The sequence below is a fragment of the Zonotrichia leucophrys genome, chromosome 10, assembly GCF_028769735.1.
Source record: "Zonotrichia leucophrys gambelii isolate GWCS_2022_RI chromosome 10, RI_Zleu_2.0, whole genome shotgun sequence".
Classification (NCBI taxonomy): domain Eukaryota; kingdom Metazoa; phylum Chordata; class Aves; order Passeriformes; family Passerellidae; genus Zonotrichia; species Zonotrichia leucophrys.
This window is the reverse complement of record NC_088180.1, coordinates 3728668-3750197: the sequence shown is the minus strand read 5'-3', so window position 1 is coordinate 3750197 and position 21530 is coordinate 3728668. Positions and strand designations below refer to the sequence as shown.

General features: G+C 58.3%; 2 protein-coding genes and 1 long non-coding RNA gene across 8 annotated transcripts in view; 2 read left to right on the top strand and 1 right to left on the bottom strand.

Annotated features, from left to right (window-relative positions):
• Window positions 1-1300: 1300 nt before the first annotated feature.
• Window positions 1301-12811, top strand: PTPN9 (protein tyrosine phosphatase non-receptor type 9). The gene is made up of 13 exons (XM_064722644.1): window positions 1301-2172; window positions 5689-5832; window positions 6234-6323; window positions 6424-6548; window positions 7126-7231; window positions 7841-7951; window positions 8179-8507; window positions 8867-8960; window positions 9062-9131; window positions 9612-9690; window positions 9949-10099; window positions 10191-10398; window positions 11290-12811. The coding sequence occupies exons 1-13, from the start codon at window positions 2140-2142 to the stop codon at window positions 11514-11516; spliced, it is 1767 nt and encodes a 588-aa protein (XP_064578714.1). The 5' UTR covers window positions 1301-2139; the 3' UTR covers window positions 11517-12811.
• On the bottom strand, window positions 12017-15452 carry LOC135452503 (uncharacterized). The gene is made up of 2 exons (XR_010441639.1): window positions 15251-15452; window positions 12017-15143 (listed from the first exon to the last, which is right to left on the bottom strand). It is a non-coding gene; the product is annotated as an uncharacterized LOC135452503 (long non-coding RNA).
• A 149-nt stretch (window positions 15453-15601) lies between these two features.
• The window catches only part of SIN3A (SIN3 transcription regulator family member A), a 31306-nt gene continuing 25377 nt past the window's right edge, over window positions 15602-21530 (top strand). For 3 of the 6 annotated variants that reach the window (XR_010441637.1, XR_010441636.1, XM_064722640.1), the window contains exon 1: window positions 16771-16916. The gene's annotated coding sequence lies outside the window, so the exon portion shown is untranslated. Of the gene's footprint in view, window positions 15622-16770; window positions 16917-17537; window positions 17656-20323; window positions 20342-21530 lie in introns of those variants that run through there. The other 3 variants (XM_064722641.1, XM_064722642.1, XM_064722643.1) reach the window with 3 other exon arrangements.

Genomic DNA, 21530 nt, shown 5'->3' with positions numbered 1-21530 from the left:
CCTTTTAAGCACCGGCTGCTTCCCCTCCCTGGTTTTGGGGGGATGAAATGGGTTTCTCACTGTCCCCAGGTTGGTTTCTAGAGAGGGATGAAAAGGAAGGAGATTAAATACCAAGCTCACGGCAGCGTTGGGGACTCTCCTCCCAGCTCTCTATGGAAATTCCCCTGGAGGAGATACTGAGAGTGGGGATGGCCACCTGCAGATAGCGGGTGCACTTGTATCCTGCCCTTGCACCCCCCGTTTTTCCCAGAAAGAGCCTGGTTTCTGTGCCAAGCGTGTGGGCTGTGTGCGACCATCTGGCCGTGCAGCGCTATTGATGATAGCAGCGGGCAGCAGGAACCGGCCTGGCTGTGGGAGGGGGCTGCCCTCCCTCCCCTCCCCTTCCCCGCCAGGGAAGTGGCACCCTGGCCCCGCAGTGTTAGAGCTGTCGCTTTCAAACAGCTGCTTAAGTTACTAGTTTCGGTGTTATTTTTTTAACATGTGAAGCAGCTGACCCAGGGAAAGAGGATGAGCACCTGGACTGCCTTAGCCTCCCAGTCCCTCAAAGGTTCCCACCTTCAGCCTCCCTGGCTGGCAGACGTCTGCGGGGAGAGCGCTGAGCAGGATACAGCATCCAGCCTCCTGTCAGCACAGTTTTCCTTCCATCAGGCAATTAAACCCGGAGGTGGGCATCTGGATGGAAGATTTGTGCATCCCTTAGGGCAGAGAAAGCTGCAGCTCAGGTTACTGCCCTCCAGCAGCCTTCCAAGGTCCTCCAGGAGGGAAGGAGAGGAAATACAGCCGAAGAGGGGCTGTGTGCGCTGATGGAGGAGAGCAAGAGGGAAGCGACTGCAGCTTCCCGCCGGCTCCAGATGATGCCTCATAGTTTCCCTTTTAAAAGCATGAGCCGGGCTGCAGAAATAAATATTTGCGTTATAATTCCTGTTGGGAACGAGAGGCTGTTTTTGGAGGGAGGGTGTCAAACGGAAGTCGCAGGAGCCAGCACAGTTTGGTGCCGTGACTATTCTGTGTGCTGGGTGCGATCCCACTCCCAGCAGGAGCAGGCAGCAGCTCCGCTGGAGGGGTCACCCCACCGGGGGCTAAAATCTGGCCTGGGGCAGGAGAGCTGAGCCGGCAGATCGACCAGGAGATGTGGCCTGGGGCTCTGGGGGACAGAGCCAGCCGGGGCTCTCAGCCCCTTCCCTCTGCCCTACTTCCATTTTCTCCCAGTTAGGTGCAGAGGCTCCGGCTGTAGGCACGCTGCCAGCACAGTGCTCCTCGGCTGAACAAAATGTCCCCTTGTCCCAGGGCCTGGCTTTTTGGAGCGACCGCTGCTGTGCTTGCCGGGATCCCCGCTCCTTCCCGGAGGAGCTTCGGGGCTCTCCATCCAGGCGCTGACACCTGCGCTCGGCTGGGAAATGCAATTTAGGGACCGTAGAGGAGGGAGTGCAAAGAGACGCCTGGAAACCCCGGACTCCCGCTCGTGGGGGGAAGGCTGGAATCCCGGCAAGGGAGAAAGCTGTGCCGGGAATTTTATCCAGTAACAGCAAGGGAGGATGCGGCTGCCGGGAATTTTATCCAGCACCAGCAAAGGGAGGAGGATGCTGCCACCATTTTAGCGGCGGCGCTCCCGCCTGCCGCGGCCGGAACCGGGGCTGGGGGAGCCGCCGCCGAGCCGGGGGGGCTCCGGGCCCCTCCGGCCCCATCCCGGCCGCTGTCCCCCGCTCCCCCCCCGCCGGGGAGCGCTTCCTGTCCCCCGCCCGCCCTGCGGGGTCGGCCGAGCCGCGGGGAGGGGACGGGGAGGAGGGACCGGGGGCTGCGGGCGCTTCCTGCCGCCGCCCCCGCCGGGGCAGAGCGGAGCGGGGCGGGAGCTCGGCTCGGCCCGGCCCAGCCGAGCGGCGCTCCCGGGCCGAGCCAAACTTCCCGGGGGGCTCGCACCAACACACGCACACGCATACGTAGATATTTTATTAATTTTTTTTGTTCCCCCGTTTTATTTTAATTTTCTCGGCACTTTCGGCGGGGCCCCCGGGGCGGAGCCGCCCTCGCCGCCGGGAGGGGCCGGTGCCCGCAGCGCCGGGGATGGGCTCCGCCGGGGCGTCCTCCGCCTAGAGCAGCCCGGCTCGGCTCGGCCCGGCCCGGCCCGGCGCGGCACGCAGCATGGCCGCGGAGCTCAGCGCCGAGGAGGAGCAGGTAGGTCCCGCCGGGCTCCTCTTCCCCGGGTCGGGCTGGGCAGGACCCCGGGGGCTCCTTCCCCACACCGCTCCTTCCCCGTCGTTATTTGGCTAGCCCGGGTTACCAGGCTGGTTTTTCTCCCAGCCAGGCGATTCTCCCGATGGGAACCCCACACATCCCCACGCAGCCCCCCATCCATCCATGCCAAACCCGCAGCCTCCCAACCCACGCAGCGCCCACCCTACAACCCCCATCCACGCACCCCCCCAGCCTTCCCACTCCCCAGGAGCCTTCGTAAGGCCCCCGCCGTGGGTGCTGGGGCGTGGGTCCCGCATCCCCAGGGCGGCGTGGCCCCCTGGCAAGGCTGCCTGCGGTGGGGATGGTGCGTGGGGATGGGGATGGATGGATGGATGGATAGATAGATGGATGGATGGATGCGTGTGCACGCGCTTCCCACGCCCCAGGCCTCCCGTGACGTCCCGGCTTCCTCCGCCGGCCTTGCGTCACCGCGGGAGGATGTTGCTGGGCTCGGGGAACGGGGCCCTGGAGCCGGCCCGGCCGCCTCGGGTGGCCGCAGCCATCCCTGCCTGTCCCCTCCTTTGTCCTCCTCGCCAGGCTTGCCCGCCCGCGGCCGCTGGGCTTCCCCGTGCGTGGGGATGTGGAGCCTGGCAGCGGGGCTGGGCGAGCTGCCGGCATCCCTCTGCCCCCTCGGGCTGTCACATTGGCCACGTTGGTGGCGCTGGGCACTGCAGAGCCGAGGCAAAAAAGTCCCGTTTTCCTTCCAAAATGGTCGGTTTTCCAGTTGGTTGCCTGGTTGGTTTTCTCCTTTAAAAATGCTTCCTTTCTACAGGGAGGTTTAGGAGGGCTGGGATGGAGATGCCGAGTCCCAAAACCTCCGTGGAAGTGCCCCTCCTGCAGCCTGCGGTGGTGCTCAGTAAATGCAGAGCTACCAGGCTGTTTCCTCCTGGGAGCAGCACTGCTCTCTCCAGGGTGATCAAATCCCAAGGAATGGGGAGTGTCCTTGGAGTGTCCAAGGAGGGAGTGTCCTCTGTCCCCACAGGTGCCTGAGATTTGCGTTTCTCCTGTGTCATGGAGGGGGCAAAGCTTCCAGAAATAGAGGTTTTGGAGATCCTGCACCGGCAGGGAAGGCTGGTTTGCAGTGGGAGCAGCATCCCAGGAGAGGGATCTGAGATGTCTGGTTTGTTTGGGAATATTGGATGGAGAAGGTGAAGAGATGTTTGCAATAATGGCTCCAGGTTTGGGTCATCAGCTTGGTGTAGGGAAGGCTGCCTTCCGTGCTGCCCTCGGTGGCCTGGGAGCCAAAATAACAGAAGTTTCCTTCTTTTCATGGGTAAGTGGTGGCTTGGGCTGGAACATGCCCTTCCTGCCATCCCTTCATCAAGATTTCCTCCACTCTCCCCTGTTACCAACAGCAAGCCAGAGGGAAATTCACCCTTCTCCTCTTAGGCCAGCCTTGGGACATCTCTTCTGCTGGCTCTCTGCAGCTCCCTCCCTAGCCTATCCCTGAGGAGCCAAACCAATTTTCCTCGAAGGTTTTCAGCCCAGCTGCAGTTTCCACAGCTTTACCCCCCACTTCCCCACGCTGGAGAAGGAGGGCAGGTTTGCTGCCGGGGAGAACCCCTGGATTCCGGCAGCAGTGGCTTTGTCACCACCCTGCTCCAGCGCAGCGGGGACGGGGATGACGCCAGCACTCCAAAGAACAGCATTGTTCCAAACGCCTGGCCACGGACAGTTTCACTCCCAGTGCTGCAGAAACAGGACTTCTTGCTGCAGCTCTGGGTCACAGGCTTTGTTTTTGGCACGTGGAGCGATCCCTGCTCTGCTGGGATTGACATGTGTATAAATCCATTTGGGATTGGGGCTGGGAATGGTGGTGAGACCCAGTGGAGCACAAAGGGGGCAGAGCTATGGCTGGCATTGATGCTCAGCTCTGTAATGCCTGGCTCCCTGCTGTTGAATGGCAGCACTGGTAAGTTTGGAATTTGGTTGTGTTCCCAGGGAAAGCTGGAATTCATGGCTGAGCTGCCCTGCAAAGATAGTGCTTGTTCTTGTGCATCTTCCCCTTGCAAAAAGCCCGTCACCCCTCGTGACAGCTGCTGGAAATGGGATTGTGTGAAGTGTGCCGGGTTAGGTGTTGAGGAAGCAGAGCTGAACTGCAGGCTGCATCCTCTCCTCATTGCCATCCTGCCCTCTGGGCCCCTCTTCCCATCATCTGGGGACTCCCTTCCCATTATCTTGGGGTGTCATTGCCAGCTCAGGCTGCGGTGTCGGCTCTGGTCTTTGTCCAAGGGAAGTGAGTGGGATTTGTACCTGGCTCTCACTCCCATACCTTGCCTGTGCTGGGCAAGGATCTTCTTCACTTATTTTGGGTTTGCATCTGCAGCCCTGGATTTTGAGCAGCTGGGTGCCACAGGGGATGCCCAGGATATATTGATAGGATGTGTTTACAGATATGGATGTGTGGATGTGTGCTGTGTTAAGGCTGAAGATGGTTCCTGTATTGCCCCATTTATTATCCTGTGGTGCTTGTCTGGCTGCTTTGTGTGACTCTGGGACCAAGTTAGGGATCTCCTGGCTGCAGAGTGCTGGGAGAGACCCCGGGATGAGCCGGGCTCCTGTGGCCCATCCCATGAGAGGGGCTCGCTGTCCCTGCCGAGCCTCGCGCCGCCGATAAACCCCAGCCCTTCACTTCCTCCTGTCGGAAGTCATTAACACCGACAAGCTTTTCTGGCTCAATAGCTCCCAGTAACTCTGAATAGTTCCCAGTAACTCCGTGCCTGACATCCTACACCGCCGCCTGGCTGCCTCCCTCCCTCCCGGAGCCAGCCTTCAGCACTGCCCTCCCTCCTCCACCTCCTTGCTCACCATCCTCCGCTCTGGGAGCCTGGAAGATGTTTTATTTGGCGTGTGCCTGGGTGGGAGGAAGGCATTTTGGTGTCTCCTTCCATTGAGCAGGATGCAGTGGAAGATTGGGCTGCACTGCCCTGTCTCCCCTGGGGGACAGGGGATCAGTCCACAGCAGAAGGTAAAGCTGTGTCCTGGGACCCTCCTGGTGTTCCGTGTATGTGTGAAACTGGTGTTACTGGGCGAGCTGGTCCATGTCCTGCAGCAGGTCGAAGTGTCAGCCCTCCAATGTCACTGCCTGTGTTCCCACAGCCGAGTTTGCTGCCCCGTGGTGGAGCTGCAGCCCCAGGAGGCCACTGCCTGCTGATGGGGCTGTGCTGGGGATGCTGTGTCTGAATGGGAGCTTGTTGCCTGTAAATCCTCCTTTTGCTCCCCCTCTCCTTTCCATAAGCATACCCAGCCTCCAGGCCATTTTTTTTACCCCTTGCTCCCTTTCTGCCTCTGCCCTTACCCCTTTTGTGGTGGAGCTCCCTGCTTCACCCCGAGAAGCTGCTGGGTCTGTTGAGGACTGTAGCTCCAGCAATGACCAGGGATGCTCCTTGGCCACTCCTCCTCCTTCTCCTCTTCCTCTCACCCTGTCTCACTGCATGCCCCTGATCTCTCCCACAGGCCACCAAGCAGTTCCTGGAGGAGATCAACAAGTGGACAGGCCAGTACAATGTGTCCCCGCTCTCCTGGAATGTGGCTGTCAAGTTCCTCATGGCCCGCAAGTTCGACGTCCTGCGGGCCATCGAGCTCTTCCACTCCTACCGGGTGAGTGAGATGGGAGCCCCCCATCCGAGGGCTTCCTGCTCCCTGGGACCACCCTCCCCCTCCTCCTTTTTCTTTTCTCTCTCTCCCTTACAACTTTTATCCAGCTGGAAAATCCTTTTTCAGCCAAGGCGGGTTGCCATGGAGATCTCACCGATCCCAATCCTTTCCCGTGCTCTGGGAGCAGCTCATGGGGTGCCCTCCTGGCTGGTGTGTGCTGCCCACAGAGCATTTCCCTATGTGTTAAGGATATACATCCATGACTGCCTTTTCCAACCTTCTGTTACTGGGGGGTGTGCTGGAAGATGATCCCATGGAGCAGGGGTTCCCTGGGACAGCTGGGTGAGCTGTGCCTGTGTCCCCTGTGTCCCCTGTGCCCCCTGTCACTGCCCTCTGTGCCACAGGAGACGCGGCTCAAGGAGGGGATTGTGAAGCTGAAGCCGCACGAGGAGCCGCTGCGCTCGGAGCTGCTCAGTGGGAAATTCACCATTCTGGTAGGTGGGGTGTCCCCCAGGGAGCTCCCCCAGCTGGGTGGCTTCTCCCAGCTCTGTTCCATAGGGATGCTGCGGGAACCTGACCCCGTTTCCTTGGCAGAGCGTGCGGGACCCCTCGGGAGCCTCCATCGCCCTGTTCACAGCCAAGCTGCACCACCCCAGCAAGAGCGTGCAGCACGTGGTGCTCCAGGCACTCTTCTACCTGCTGGACCGAGCTGTGGAGAGGTGAGCCTGCCTCTGCAGGGCTACCCTGTCTCACACTGAAGGGTCCCAGGGAGATCACTGCTCCCCATGGATTGAAATTCCCTGGTTTGAGCTCCAGCCAGCCCTCCTTATGGAGCTTGTTCAGCAGGGGAGCAAAACCCCCAAGCCCTGAGCCAGGCTCTTTGCAGCCTTGCCCTGTCCATGCCCTGGGTTCAGTTTAGCAAAGTCCTGGATTCCTGCAGGCTCTGGCTGGGGAGGAGGCAGCCCCACCATCAGACAGACGTAATGTGAGCCCTGCCAAAAATATAAACCCAGGACATTCCCCTGCCATTTATGCTGCTGGGCTCTTTCTGTTTTTGACCTTACCCATCACGAGTGATGCTGCTGATGCAGGCTTAAGGCACGAGTCTGGCTTAAATGAAGGTTCTAGGAAGAGATGGTGAAACAGCTGGGAAGTGCAGAAGCAAGATTTGGGGTTGTGAGCCCTTCTGGAAGCATGGGAAGGGATTTTTGGGGGTCAGTATGGGGCAGAGCTGCTGATGCATCAGCCAGGTGGTTGCAGGTTGTGGGGTTGATGTTGTTCTTTTCCTCCTCTCAGCTTTGAGACACAAAGGAACGGGCTGGTATTCATCTACGACATGGCAGGGTCACAGTACACCAACTTCGAGCTGGACCTCAGCAAGAAGATCCTCAACCTGCTCAAGGTGGTACCTGAGGGTTAATTGATATTTGAGGACAGTGTGTGGGCCACTCACTCACCAAGAACCCAAAGTCCTGTGGTTTTGGCATCAGTTTGCCCCCCAGACCACGCTGACCACGTCTCAGCCAGCAGCACCAGCTGCAGGACCTCGGCAGGCACTGGGAGCTTGCCAGGCTGCACCCGGCTGTGGCTGCGGTGTGGCGCGGGAGGGAGGGAGGGATCAGCTGTCCCCAGGCTGGATTCCTCTCACAGCTGCTGGCAGCACTTTTGGGAAAACAGATGCAAATTATTTTTCAATCGTGCTGGCATTTGGTGCCTCCTCCCTTCTCCGGAAAAAAATCAATAAGAGTAAATACTGGCCAGGGTGTGTTCTTTGCATAATCCCAGTTCCCAGTCTTCACCTCTCCCTGTGGAGCCAAACCCTCTGTTTACCTAATTCCAAGGAAGTAATTTGTTTCCTTATCAAGTCATAAAAGCAAGCACAGCTGTGAGCGTGCGAGGCACACTTCAGATGTGGCATTGCCCTCATGGGTTCCTGTGCTGGCTGTCACCTCTGCTGGGATATGTCCCCTGCCACAGCAGAGTGGGTCTGACCCCCTCCTCACACCCACAGGGTGCCTTCCCAGCTCGGCTCAAGAAGGTTTTCATCGTGGGAGCGCCCATGTGGTTCCGTGTGCCCTACTCCATCATCAGCCTGCTGCTGAAGGAGAAGCTGCGGGAGCGGGTGAGTGGGGACCCTCCTGGCATGGGGCTCTCCTGGCACAGGAGCCTCAGCAGGCAGGGCTGAGGCTGCTTTCCCCTCGTGCCAGGGTGGTGAAAGCAGCTTGTGCCATTCAGCCCCATCTGCTGGAAGCTGCCGAGCACCAGACCTTTGGCATCCCTGTCCCCATCCCCGGCGAATCCTCTCCAGCCTTCTTGGAGTCACCCCTGCCTGTCCCCTTCCTCTCACAGGTGCAGATGGTGAAGATGTCGGAGCTGAAGGATCACCTGCCCCGGGAATGCCTCCCTGAGTACCTCGGAGGGTCCCTCAAGCTGGACCCTCTGAGCTGGAACTGCCGGTTCCTGCCCCAGCAGAACGGGCACCCCGACCCCCTGGACGAGCTCATCCTGGTGCCGCTGGCGGCCCCCAAAGATAACGGCTCCGTCCACGTCCCCGGGCCCAAGTCTGTCACCCTGCAGGAGCTGCTGGACCACGTCAGCCACAAGCAGAAACGTGGCATCTATGAGGAGTACGAAGACATTCGGCGCAGGAGCCCGGCCGGCACCTTCGCCTGCTCTTTGTGAGTTGTGGGAGGGAGCCGGGTGCCCCTCTCAACCCCAAAAAGCTGTGTGCACCCCTACCCCAGGCTTCTGCTGCTGGGTGGGGTTCATTGGCCTCTTCATGGTGTGGGGCTTTGGGTTAGCAACACAGAACCCCGGCCCAGGGATGGTGGGAGCCCCCTTTGTGGGTCCTGCAGCCTCTGGGAATAAGGGGGAGCTGCAGAGGACAACAGGGACCAGGACCTGGCCGGGACTCTGCTTCCCGAGGCTTTGGCCAGGTGATGGCAGCAGAGCCCAGGCTACGGGCCCCAGAGGCTTGCACAGAGGGAGGGATGCTGCCTTTGCCTCGCCTGGAATACATCCCTGCTTCCCTCTCCAGGGCACCCTACAACCAGGACAAGAACCGGTACGGGGACGTGCCCTGCCTGGACCAAACCCGTGTCAAGCTGGCAAAGCCATACAGCCGCCCGGAGGTGAGCCAGCCCAGGAGGGAGCCCCACAGTCCTGTGGGAAGCTGGCACAGCTGTCCCAGGGGTCTGGAGGCCTTCTCTCACCCATGCTTTTCTCCCTGCAGCTGACTGACTACATCAATGCGAGCTTCATGGATGGCTACAAGCAGAGGAATGCTTACATTGGCACTCAGGGTATGGCTGAGCCAGCAAGGGGATGTTCTGCTCCTGGTGCACCTGTGGGTTCCACCTCTCTGCCAAGTGTCAGCCGCTGGCCATGGGGGACATCCCAGGAGCTGGGCACTGCCCAGCAGGTCCCCCTTCTCCCAGGGTATATTTACTCCTCCCTGGGTGTATTTATTCCTGGAAGAGAGCAAGGGGTTTCATCTTTATCCATGATAGCAGCCCTCTCCCTGCCCCTATCCCAGCTCTGGATTTGCCCCGTGTGCCCAGGGATGGGCAGAGAGGCAGGATCAGTGCTGAGCCATAGGGACACGGTGCTGGAGGTGACAGTCAGTGACAGCTCCAGGCTGTTCATGGAGCCACACCTGGGTCAGCCCCTACAGAAGGGGCTGTGGTTCCCTGGGGGGGTGATGGGGGGCTGGTGGATGCAGTTGGCCAAGGGGTTGCCCAGATCCACGAGGTTTTGGGCTGATGTGTGGGTTGTCCCTGCAGGGCCACTGGAAAACACCTACGGTGACTTCTGGCGCATGGTGTGGGAGCAGAACGTCCTGGTGATCGTGATGACAACCCGGTGAGTTCTCATGGAGGGACACAGCCCTCTTTTTCTGTGCCAAATGAGCATTTTTGGTGTGGGATAAACAATGCTGGGCTCAGGGCAGTGATCCTGCAGCAGTGGTGCCAGCCAGAGCCCCACAGAGGTGGGACATGAGGCCAAGGACAGACTGTTTGGTCCCTGTGGGATCTTCAAAGGACCAAGGCTGGGTGGCATGGGAAGTGTCTCAGGCAGGACAAGGAGGACATTACCAGCTTGTCATTGTCACGTTCCCAGGCTGGAGGAGGGAGGCAGGAGGAAGTGCGGCCAGTACTGGCCCCTGGAAAAGGATTTCCAGGTGTGCTTTGGGGCCCTGACCATCACCAACCTGGGCGTAGAGAACCTCAACCATTACAAGAAGACCATCCTGGAGATCCACAGCTCAGAGGTGCGTGGGCACAGCTGCCTGGTGGAGGAGTGGCATGGGGGCACCAGGGGTCAGGGGAGGAAAGAGAGTCTAAAGCCCCTGCTTTCCCCAGACCAGGGAGCGGCGGCTGGTGTCCCACTTCCAGTACCTGAGCTGGCCAGATTATGGCGTCCCCTCTTCCGCTGCCACTCTCATTGACTTTCTGGGGGCCGTGAAGCAGCAGCAGAGAGTGGCTGTCAGCGCCCTGGGACCTCGCTTCAAGGGCCACCCCGGGGGGCCCCCAGTCGTGGTGCACTGCAGCGCTGGCATTGGCAGGACAGGTAATGGGTGTGGGGGAGATTTGGGGATGGTGGGGTGACAAGTGCAGCTTCCCTGGGGCGTTTCCATCCTGGGGACCCACTGTCTCTGTCTCTCTGGGAGCCTCTCAGGATCCCCGGCCAGTCCCAAGTCGGCAGGCACCTGGGGGGCAGCCCCAACAGTGGGGACACACTCTCTGTGCCCCGAGGGTACTGAGGGCACTTGGGCTGGTCACCTTTGCAGCAGGGGAGACACCAGAGACATCGGTAGAAGATAAAGGGCCGACTCTTAGCAGGGGTTACTCCAAGGTTTTATTCAGGGGCTCTGGGGAGCTCCTGCGCCTTAGGGGGCCTCCTGCCGAGAGCCCCGGGAGAGGTGCCAAGGTTACATTTAAAGGGAGGTGGATGCTGAAAGTAGATAACATTTTACTAACCAATAAGTGACACTAAGGGATGGATACTGGGGAATGGACATTTAGGACAGCATATGGGGCAAGGCTTGGGGGGCTGACCCCTGGCCTCTGGCTGATCACTCGGCGACCTGGACTGAAGCTTCTAGATGGAGGGGATGGGATGCTGAGTGATTGACAGAGAGTCAGGGTGGGAGTTTGGGGATGACCTCATCCAGGGAGAGGGATAACACAGGTAAAGGGAGGAGGGTACAGTCTGGGATAAACCATTTGGGAAAAATATGGGGATACAAAACAAAACTACTTCAAAGTATTACAAAGTATAAAAACACACTATAACAACCGTGAGACATGTCCTCAGGACTTCCCACAACCATCAGACTTGGGAGAAGTCCCCAGATGCCCTGAGGAGATCAGTGTGGGGCTGAGCACCAGCACTCCAGTTCTCACAAGGGGCGGTGATGGTGCCATTCGGTGTCTGATGCCATCCCATCACCGTCCCTAGGTACCTTCTGCGCGCTGGACATCTGCCTGTCACAGCTGCAGGACGTGGGCACGCTGAACATCTACCAGACAGTGCTGCGCATGCGGAGCCAGCGCGCCTTCAGCATCCAGACCCCCGAGCAGTATTACTTCTGCTACACGGCCATCCTGGAGCACGCCCAGCGCGAGGGGCTGCTGCTCTCCAACCACAGCCGGGCCGCCCAGGAGAGGAGCTCGCCGGGGCACTGAGAGCCTCCGCCTCCCTCGGACGCCGCTGCCCATCCTCGGGGGCTGCCCCGCCGGGACTCAGCAGGGCCGGAGCGCCTCGGCTGTCAGCACTGCTATGGAACTGTGCCTTATTCAACCCAAACGGTGGCTGCCACTTTGCCGGCACGGGAAGGGGCTCTGACTCCTCCCCGTCGTGTTTCGGTTGGGTTTGGATGGTTGGGGAGGTGGTTTGTGTTCTCTTCGAGTTGTTGGGTTTTTTAATTTTGTTTTCGTTTTTTTATGTTGTTGTTGGGACCACCTAAGATGTACCTAGAGAGGGGCTTTGCAAAGTCCTAGGAAATGTATTCCCAGTCCTGGGGCTGAGGAAGAGGCGCGTGCTTCGGCCTCACCTGACGCTCCATGTGTGTGTCTGTATGTATGTGTGTATATAATATACCCCTGCTGTGACCCCCCCGGCTATTATATAGATACATATATACAACCTCCCCTGTAGCAGCTCCCAAGGGTCCCCGCTGTCCTGCCACCTCACTGCTGTGATCTCTGGAGCGGTGAGTTTGGTCCTGGCTCTGTCTTGTCTTCCCCCTTGCCCTTATTTCCCCTGACGGGCAGCGTTGGGACCCAGTACCCCCTCCTGTGCCCATCCCGCTGGAGGCACAAGGATACCCGATGGTGTCCCCCCTGTTTCTTTGTCTCATCCTCCCCACAGAGAGAGATAGCAGCAGTGCTCCTGGGAGGATCTGGAGGATTGGGTTGTCTGTCTGGAGGGTGCTGAGCTGGCAGGCATCCCCTGCCCTTGGGTGCCGCTGAGGGAGTCACTAGGTACGAGGTGACAGGGTGACAGGGTGACGGGGCCCTGGGGACCGACCGGCTCTCCAGGTTGCCCGGCTTTCCCAAGCTGCCCCTGGGAACCCGCAGGCCCAGCCCTGCCTTGAGTCATGGGCTGGGAAAGCGCTGAGCAAGAGTAAACCCCAAACCCTGGAGAGGCACCGAGCCTCTGCCCCAGCCCCGCCACTGCCTGGGCCTCCCCAACTTTATACTGTAATAAGCTCTTTGAATGTGTATATTCTTATTTTTTTATAATCTTGGGGGAGGGGGGCATGGGGTTTGGGAGGTTTTGTTTCATTTTCTTTTGGGGTTTTTTTTGTGTTTGTTTTTATTTTTTTTTGTATTTAACATTAACTTGATCCAAGCCAGAGCCAGAAGTATTTGTAAATGTTCCTATTTTGCTCTCAGAGAAACCTTTTTGTTGTTGTTACTTTTTTGGGAGTTGTTTTGGTTTTATTTGTATTGATATATAAATATACCACCAGTGACCAGTCCTCTTTGCTGTCGTGGGGGCATTGGGCAGGACAAGGAGGGAATTCAGGGCTTTGCATGGGCTGTGATCTCTAAAAACCAGCTGGCCCCATCCCTGGCTACACGTGGACTTTGAGGAGCACAGGGTTGTGTTTTGGGCTTCTTCTGGCCTGGGTGAGGCTGAGGCAGAGATAACCAGGCTGCAGGAAGCTTTCCTGGGCAGGCAGGATAGTGTCAGGAGGGAAGGCAGCCCAAGGAGCTGGCGTAGCTAGGGGGGCACAAGCCACCCTGCTCCAAGCTCCTGCCTCTTTTCCCAGGGCCTTGACAAGCCTCAAGATATCAGGCTCCTGTCTGGCCATGGGATCTGCCTGCTGCTGCCTTTTGCTGCAGGATTTGGGGGTGCAGGCATCTCCTCTGTGCTTCTGGATCCCCTCTGAGCTGGCATGTAGGGCAGAAAAATTAGGGGGAACTCCTGGGCTGTCAGGCAGCCCCAGTGCCTTCAGGTGCAAGCAATGCCAGTCCTGGAGCAGCAGCAGCAGCCTGAGGCTTAGGGATGAGAGAATAAAACAGGCAGCTTGTGCAAATGAAGCCCTAGAGCCAGCCAGAGAGCTCGTGCCCCAGAGCAGGGCAGCTGGCGGGTGTGAAGAGCAGCACCTGTGTTTGTTCAGCTGGAGCCTACAAAAGTGAGGGATGCCAGTGTCTTTCTAGGACTGGCACAGGGAGAAGCTTTCCCCTGTGCTCTGGGGGTGGACTGGCGTGGCTGTGCCAAACTGAGGTCAGACACAAGCACTGGGAGGCTGGAACAGAACCAGAGGCAGCAGGGAATCTGTCTGGAAGGGCTGCATGTCCCAGGGCATAGTGCACTGGAGGGAGAGAAGTGGGTGTTGGGAGCACCCCTGGAGCTGTGCACATCCTGCCTGAGAGTGATTCTGGTTCAGCTGCAGTGTCCCACCCTTCCAGGTACCATTTTCCACCCAGCTGTCTCCTGGAGCAGCATCAGGCCAGGCAGTGTGATCTGCTCCTCTGGCTCAGGCTGCCCCAGAGTTTCCCTCCAGGCACCCATTCCCTCTGAAGGAAGGCTCCTGGGGCCCTCCCTTCTCACTGCCAAACTTTTTCACCCAGCTGGGATTTCTTCTCAGCACACGTGCAGGAGGGGGGTGTTGGCAGTCCATTGTTAATCCTGTGCTGTCAGCAGCAGCTCTCTGTGGCTCAGCGGGGCTTTTGGCGAAGTGTTGGGTCCAGATCAGAAAGCTGCGGGTGGTGCCAAGTGTCCCACGTGGCCCCACGAATGTGCCCAGCCCATGTCTGTGAAATCCCAACCAAGCCCGCTCTGCACACACAGTAAAGGTGGTTGTGTCTTCTAGCTCAATCCCACAGGATGTGGGCACAGAGAACCAAAAGGTTTCCAAGACTCATGTGCCGGGTATCTGATAGGAATAACCAGAGGAGAGGGAGGGAGATAACCAACTCTGCCTCTGAATGGGAACAGCTCGGATATGCTGCTCCCTTCGAGGAGGGATGAAGAGCCCATCTGTGCTGGAGGCGGAGGAAAAGGTTGTAAACCTTTTCCATGGGAAAACAACCCAAACATTCACCCTCCCTTACTATTTCCAGGGCTGCTTTTCTTCTCAAAGCCAGCATTTTCAGTCCTCTTGCACAACATGATGTTTTGTTCCATCCATTCCTTCTGTGCCAGCAGGTCCTGCTCAGCAGTAGAAACAAGGATTTCTCTGGAAATGGTCACTTCACGCAGACAGCCAAAAGTTACTGGAAAGAAAAACTTTGTATTGTTTGGAGAGCGGTGGGAAAAACGGGCTGATGAGTGCAAGCAGCCTGGTGCCCGGAGGATGTCCCCTTCCCTGGAGTGGCCCAGAGATGGGGATCAGCCACCACGGGCAAAAGTTAACAACACAAAACAAAATCCAAAGTTCTGCTGGAGTTTGGAAACGGGGATTTAGAGGCATTGCAGGGCAATCCTAGAGCGGCGCTGCCATCGCCGTGCCCACCTGTCTCATTTGGCTTTCTTGGCTGCGCGCACGCCTCGCTAATGACGATTACTTTAGTGCTTGTAATTTTGTACCCTGGGAGTTTGGAAAGAGCCTGGCTCCAGAGCGCTTCACTTCCCAGCCCTTCTGCTTCCTTGCCGCCGGTTTCTAAGGCTCAGGCTCGATCTCCAGGGGCACCGCAGCCCGTGCAGACTCAAACTCCCGTGCCAAGAGCCCTTCCAGGGGTTAAACCGAGCTGCAGCTCCCAGACACAGAGAGAGAAAGAAGAGAGCTCCTCTGCTTGTCCCGGCACCACCCCACTGCCTGCGCCTGCAACGCTGTCCCGCTCTGAGGAAGGGAAGAACAGCTGGAAAGAAAAAAAAATACAACCAGGAGATTTGGACCTTGTTTGAGTAAAGGTGCTTGTAACACACATTTTAACACAAGTGTGGAACATGTGTGTTTGTATTTCACCCTTTCCCGAGCACGCTCTAGATGCCCAGACGAGCACTAACGTGCGGCCAGGCCTGGCTGCTGCAGCCTCCGTCAGGGGAGCCCAGCAGCGCACTCCACAACTTTCCAAAGGGAGAGGAACACGGTGATCGCAGGCATCAACCCCCATGTCCAGCTCGTGTTCTAGCGGAGGGAAAGGCCGACTGCCGCCGCGGGGGCACCGGCTGGCCCGGCTCCCTCCCGCCCTCCGCCGCCGGGAGAGGCCTTTCCCTCACACCCCCCTCCCTCCCTCCCGCCGTGGGCGGTGCGGCCGTGACGATCGGCACCGCGGGGCCAATCCGCCCCGGGGGGAGTTCCCCCTCCATTCAGGGCTGCTCGCCTGCGCGTTGAGGGTAGGTAACAGCTGCTTCCCCCACACGCACTTTCCCAGTTTCGCCCCCCTTCACGGGAATCGCTTCCCAAGGGCCGGGCGGGCGGCCGGGCGGGAACCTGAGGGAAAAGCGCGGGGGGGTGGGAGGGAAGGGAAGCGCGCGCGCGCTCCGGATCCCGCCGGCGGGAAGCGCGCGACGGGCGGGGGGGGAGGCGAGTGACTGAGTGTGTGTGTGCGGGGGGGGAGGGAGGGGGGCCATTGCCGCGGCGGCCACGCCCCCTTCCTGGCACGCCATTGGCTGCGGTGGCTGAAGGCGCCGCCCCCCGCGGCGCGCACCGCCCACGGCCCCCCCCTCCTCCTCCTCGGTGCGTGCGTGCGTGAGTGTGAGCGTGTGCGAGTGTGCGGGGCGTGTGCGGGAGCGAGTGTGTGTGTGCGACCTGTGCCCCCCGCCCGCACGTGTAACCGACCCGCCCCACGTGGGGCGCCGCCATCCCGGAAGTGAAGGGGTCGGGGACAAAAGGCAGCGCCGCGCCGCCCCCGGGTCCGGGCCCCGCCGCCGAGCCCCCTCGTCCCCTCTTGCCGCCGAACCGGTTGGCACCGGGGCCCGGGACCGGGGGGAGGACGGCAGGGGGAGCCGCTGGCGCGGGCCGCGGCCGCGATGTAAACATTCCACAAAAGGGCTCCCCAGAGAGGGGGGCGTGGTCTCGCCGGTGGCGGGCGGGGCCAATTCGCCGCGTGGGTGGGCTTCTCGCCGTGACGGCGGCGCGGCCCCGCTCGCCAATTGGCCGGCGCTTTGGTTTCGCAGCCAATAGGGCGGCGGGGGAGGCGGGACGGGGGCGGGGCGCGCTGCTTATACGGACATTTTTCTTCGGCGGTCGCTCCCCCCCCTCCTCTCCTCCCTCCCTTCCTCTCCACATCCCCTTCCTGGGGGCCGCGGCCAATAGGGGAGGGCCTGGTGGGCGGGGCCAGCGCTCCCATTGGCCGAGACGGTGACGGGCGCGCGTCTCAGCCAACGGGCGCTCGGGGCTCCCCCCCTGCGCGAGGAGGGGCGGGATTTCCCGGGGAACAGAGAAGCGGGCAGCGCTCCGCCGCGGCGGCCGACAGACGGTTACTCCATCTTACCCCCCCCGCCGAGCCCCCCGCCCCCGCCGGGGCACCGGCGCCGCCCCCGCCCGCCCCCCCCCTCCGGGAGGAGGGGCGCGGGGACCCCCCCTTCTCACTGCGCCGGGGACAGCCCGCCCCCGCCGCCCGCCCGGGAGGTGCCCGCCACCCCCGGACCCTGAGGGAGACCCGGCCGCTGCCAGGAGCCGCTTCGAGGTAAGGAAGAGCGGGGCGGCGGGGACGGGAGGCCGCCGGGCCCGGGGCCGGCCCCCTCCGGCGATCCGTAGGGGGCGGGGCCCGGCGCCGGTGCGGCGGCGGCGCGGGGTTGGTGGGGGGGGCCGGTCGGTGCCCGCGGCGCGGCTCCCCGGGGAGCCCCGGCCCGCGCGGGCGGCCGCGCGTCCTCCCGCCCCGCCCCGCCCCGCCGGGGTGTCCCGGCCCCGGCATGGCGGGAGCGGCGGGCGGAGCGTGCGGCGGCCGCTGGGCGCGCTGCGAGCCGGGCGCCGCCTCCTCCCCCCGCCCCTCCGCCCGCCCTCCGCCCGGTGCCGCTCCCGGGCTGCGGCGGGACCGCCCCCGGCAGCGCTCGCCCGCATTGCACGGCCCCGGTACCGGCCGCACCGCGCGCCGCGGCTCCCGCCCGCCCGGGGGGCGTTCCGAGAGCCGGGGGGGGCGGCGCGGAGCTCCCCGGTGCCGGTGCTCGCCCAACTTGCCGGCGGAGTTGCCATGAAGGCGCTGTGCCGGTGCCGGTCCCCGCGCTCCGGGCTGGCCGGGGTTCCCCCGTGGCTCTCGCCGCTCTCCCGCTCCGCAGCGCGGCTCTCCGGAAGGACCTGTTGGAGCGGCACCGGCGCGGAAACCCGAGAGCTCCCCGTGCACCCCTTAATGTATCTGCGATTTCAATAGCGAGCCGGAGCCCTCTGCGCGTCCTGCCGTGCTCTGAACTTGGCACATGCTTACATTGGTATTTCATCCATTTTTGTTTTTAATTCTTCAGGCGGTTGTACATCCCTACAAACTACTTTAGGGTTGGGTTTTTTTGGTAGCAGGACGCTGGTGGAGTTCAGGTAGCTTTAGAAGTATGACCGTGCTTTATGCCTGCTTAACTAAATTCTGTTTTTTCTGCCTCTTCCTGGCCTGGGTTCAGACCCGTTCTGAATTTTAAGTCATTTGTGTGAATAGCACACGTGCTCAAATACAAGTTACATCCCTGAAGAAACTTATTTATTTGGACCACTGAAATGGGGCAAAATAAGTTTTGTCAGCTCTGCTTTAAACTCATTATCAAAGGCATCTCCAGCTGTGCGTGGATTTTCAGTCTCCCACGCTGTCCAGAGGAACCTAGACCTGGTCTGTGTGTTAAAGTGTAGCTTAAGGCTGACATAACACCTCATGTTTCTTTTAACTTGCCGCTTTTAGTTGTGCTATAAGGTGCAGGCTCAGTAAACAAGTGGGAAATGCCCAACTTAATTCAGTACAGCTGTATCTGTACTGGCCATTTTCCACTCCTGACTTGTAATTATTGTAAAAAATACACTTTCAGAAAAGTAAGCATTACTATATAGGATCAACTGTATAGTGCACTATTTTAAATTAAAATGGCATTTTATTTTAGTACACTAATTTTAAAGCATCTGTAAAACTTCCTTCATCACATAAAGCGCCTTGGCAGCCTGGTGTCAGCCTGTGCTAGCTCTCCAAGAGTAGAAAACCCCTTTTTAGGGTCTTTTTTTTCCCCTGCTGAGGTGAAGTTAGCAGTTTTTCACATGGGTACGCTCTTTGCAAAAGGAAATCGTGCTTTCTCCCCCCCAGAGTCTCTTCTCCTCATCCCTCCCACCTTCTGCTTCTGCAGAAGACACACATGCTCTCAGCATGAATTAGTCTGAGACGCTGCAGCATAGTCGTTCATCCAAAAAAACAGCACTAATCTGCTCAAGTTTGGGGAAAGTCGGGCTGGTTTTGTGAGCAGTGTGGGGTAGGGGATGCTCTCCCCCTGGCCCCAGCCTGGCTGGCTGGGGGAGCCCTCTGCTCAGGCTCCTGGCACGTGTGGGGCTGGGAGCATCGTGTTGGCATTGGCAGGCGGATCATTTACGTTTCCAGGATTTATGAATCGTTTTCTGTCCAGATTGCTGTTCTGGACTTCTCCAGCGTTGGAAAGCTTTTATGGCTGTTGGAGCTGGAGCAGAAAAGAGCCCCATAATAGCTGTCACTTCAGCCTGGGCTGTGCTTTTGCGACCAGGCTACTTTTTTCCAACCCTGCTGGGATCTTGTCTTTTTTCATTTGGTTAAATAAAAGGATTCTGAACATTCCCTCTGTGCATGGGGTAGGTGCAGTTAGGAAACAGGGCAGAACAATGCTCTGAGCTCTGTTGAGCGTGTTTTGGATCGTGTCTGTGGTGGGGTTTGGCACCTGGGCCACTTTTTGGCAAAGCAGGGATCAATGCCTCACCAACTTGTTCCCCATCTGGGCGAGTGGGGTTTGTTTGTGTCCCATCTGCCTCTTGGTGAGCGCAGGCACAATGCAGAAAACTCTCCCAAAGCTTCAGGTCGTGCTTTTCCAGCACCTTTTTCTAAGGATGCTTCTCATTTCGTTTTGGAATGATGCTCTGATCCCAGATGTGCCTTTCTGTAGCGTGGCCAAGGGGTTATCCCCGTGCTGCAGGGCTGTGTGGCACCGTGAAAACAAAGTGTAGCAGTGACTGCTGAACAAGCTGGGTCATGTTCTGGAAGTCGTGTGGCTGGGTTAGCAGCACTGCTGGAACCTGAGCTGGCTCCTTTCAGCAGGCTCTGCTGTGCACTCCTCCATAATCCCGTGTGGGATGTGTCCTGCAGGACATCCGTGACTGTTCCGGGAGCAGAGCTGACACACTTGCTGCTCTCTACTTTTGAGTCCTCTCTCCCTCAAAGAAAACCTTTTAAAAAGCCCTCACGTGTGTTAAACAAGCCCTCTGCAGTTTCCCTGCAGTTTTTCAGAGGGATCAAAATCCTCTCCAGTGGGTTTTAACAGCTTGGTGATGGTGGTGGTGTTTATCCACAGGTGTGCTGCGTTTCCAACAGGTGTTGAGGCACTGCACCTTCCCAATTTGCTTTCTTCCTAGTCTCTATTTGGATATTTCTTTTAACTCTACCAGCTGATCTCCAATGCCTGAAGACCCTGCTTATCTGATGGGGAAACCTGCAGTAGAAATAATGGATATTTTTGGGATATTTTGTGGTAAAATGCTGTGGAGCAGAGCTGCCACCAGAGAGGCGGTTTTGTGATGGTGCCTCTGTTGCTCCCATGGGGCAGTGAGCAGGCAGGAGGAGAGCCCTGCAGTGCTCCTCCAGCTGAATCCAGCCTTGGCCCCTCTTTGTTTCTTCTCCTTCTGTGTCAGTACTGCCATTCCTCTGCTTTCCTCAGTAGAGAGGAAGGGATGTGCTCCACTTGCCCTTATCTGTCCCACCAGCTCATGTGGGGCAGGTGGATGGGGAAACCCTCTGAGGAAGCTGGTGAGGTAAAATTCCATAATTCTAGCATTGTTACTGAGATACAACATAGCTTTCCTTAATTTTTCCTTTGCTTTACCAGCTGAAGATCCTGTGTGTGTCTGCCTGATGCATCCTACCTGTGGCACGGAGCTGGGAGGTGGCACAGGTGGGAAGATCCAGAGGTGTGTTCCCTTTTTCTGCAAAAAAAACCTCAAAAAGCCTAAAAACTAAAAACTTCAGAGGAAAAAAAAAAACCAATAATTTTCATCCTCCGCTAGACAGAATGAAGTGTGCTCCTTTTAAGGAGTTAAAAGGGAGTTTGGGTAGAAATGCTGCTGGGGAATTCAATTCTTGACTTGGTCTGCTCAGGTGGAGCTAAGATCTCCTGCATGCATCCTGTTGATGCTTTTAACAAAGGAAAGTACCTGAATTTTGTGACTTACTTTCAGTCCCTGCTGTATTTTGAGGGCTTTTCAACCCTAAAATTAAGGTTACAGATGCTGCAGCTTGAATTGGGGCTCTCTCAATCTGCACTTCAAAGTCCATGAGGGGATGCCGGAGATGTGTGCTGCATTTCTGAGATGATGCATAAGCATAGTATTGTTTGTAATGTGGAGGGAAAACTCTTGGTACAAGTCTTTGATGTTGTGTGCTTATTCTCAAAATACCTTTCCCTTAGCTGGGCTTTGCCATCATTAAGGAAAAGTCAGTTGTTACTGAGGGTGGAAGTGGGTGGAATTGCCCCTTTGAGCAGCGTGCTTTGGCTAAATCAGTCCAAAATGACATGTCTAGTCCTGGGTTTCATCTCACTGTTCCTTCCTCAGCTTTTTTTGGTGGGCTGTAGGAGGGGAGGGACTTTCTGCAGGACAGATCTCTCCAGCTTTTGAACAGAGGAGATTGGTGGGAGATGCCAGGTGAAGATCAGCAGGACTTCAGTGAGGAAATTAATGCACTTTGGGACCATCCAGCAGCATATCTCCTCCTGCAGGATGCAGACCAGTCACTGGAGGTACACACCCGTAGGTAATACAGAATTTCACAGCTGAAGCAGCTCCAGTGCTTGGATAAAAGCAGAGTCCAAGCTCAGTTGGTGAAGGTGAGGGGAATTCAGAAGGAAGATGAACATACATGAGTTTTAGCTTTTGCTTTACAGAAGTTTCAATTAACTTACAATTAAATTAGAGAAGTTTCAACCACACAGCAAACTAAATTGTTGGAAGATTGTACACTTGGCCTGCAAGAATTGGGAGCTTCAAAAACTGATGTTCACGCTGCTGATGTGTGTGTGGTGATGGATCCTTGGTGCTGTTATGACTCCTGTGGCCTCACAGGCCAAGAATTGTGGTCTCTTCGCAGGGAAAAGTCTTGTCA

Coding starts and splice junctions, on each gene's coding strand:
- PTPN9 (XM_064722644.1), top strand. CDS start 2,140: ATGGCCGCGGAGCTCAGCGCCGAGGAGGAGCAG. Junction 8,961..9,061: donor AGCCATACAGCCGCCCGGAG/GTGAGCCAGCCC, acceptor TTCTCCCTGCAG/CTGACTGACTACATCAATGC. Junction 10,399..11,289: donor CGCTGGCATTGGCAGGACAG/GTAATGGGTGTG, acceptor CACCGTCCCTAG/GTACCTTCTGCGCGCTGGAC.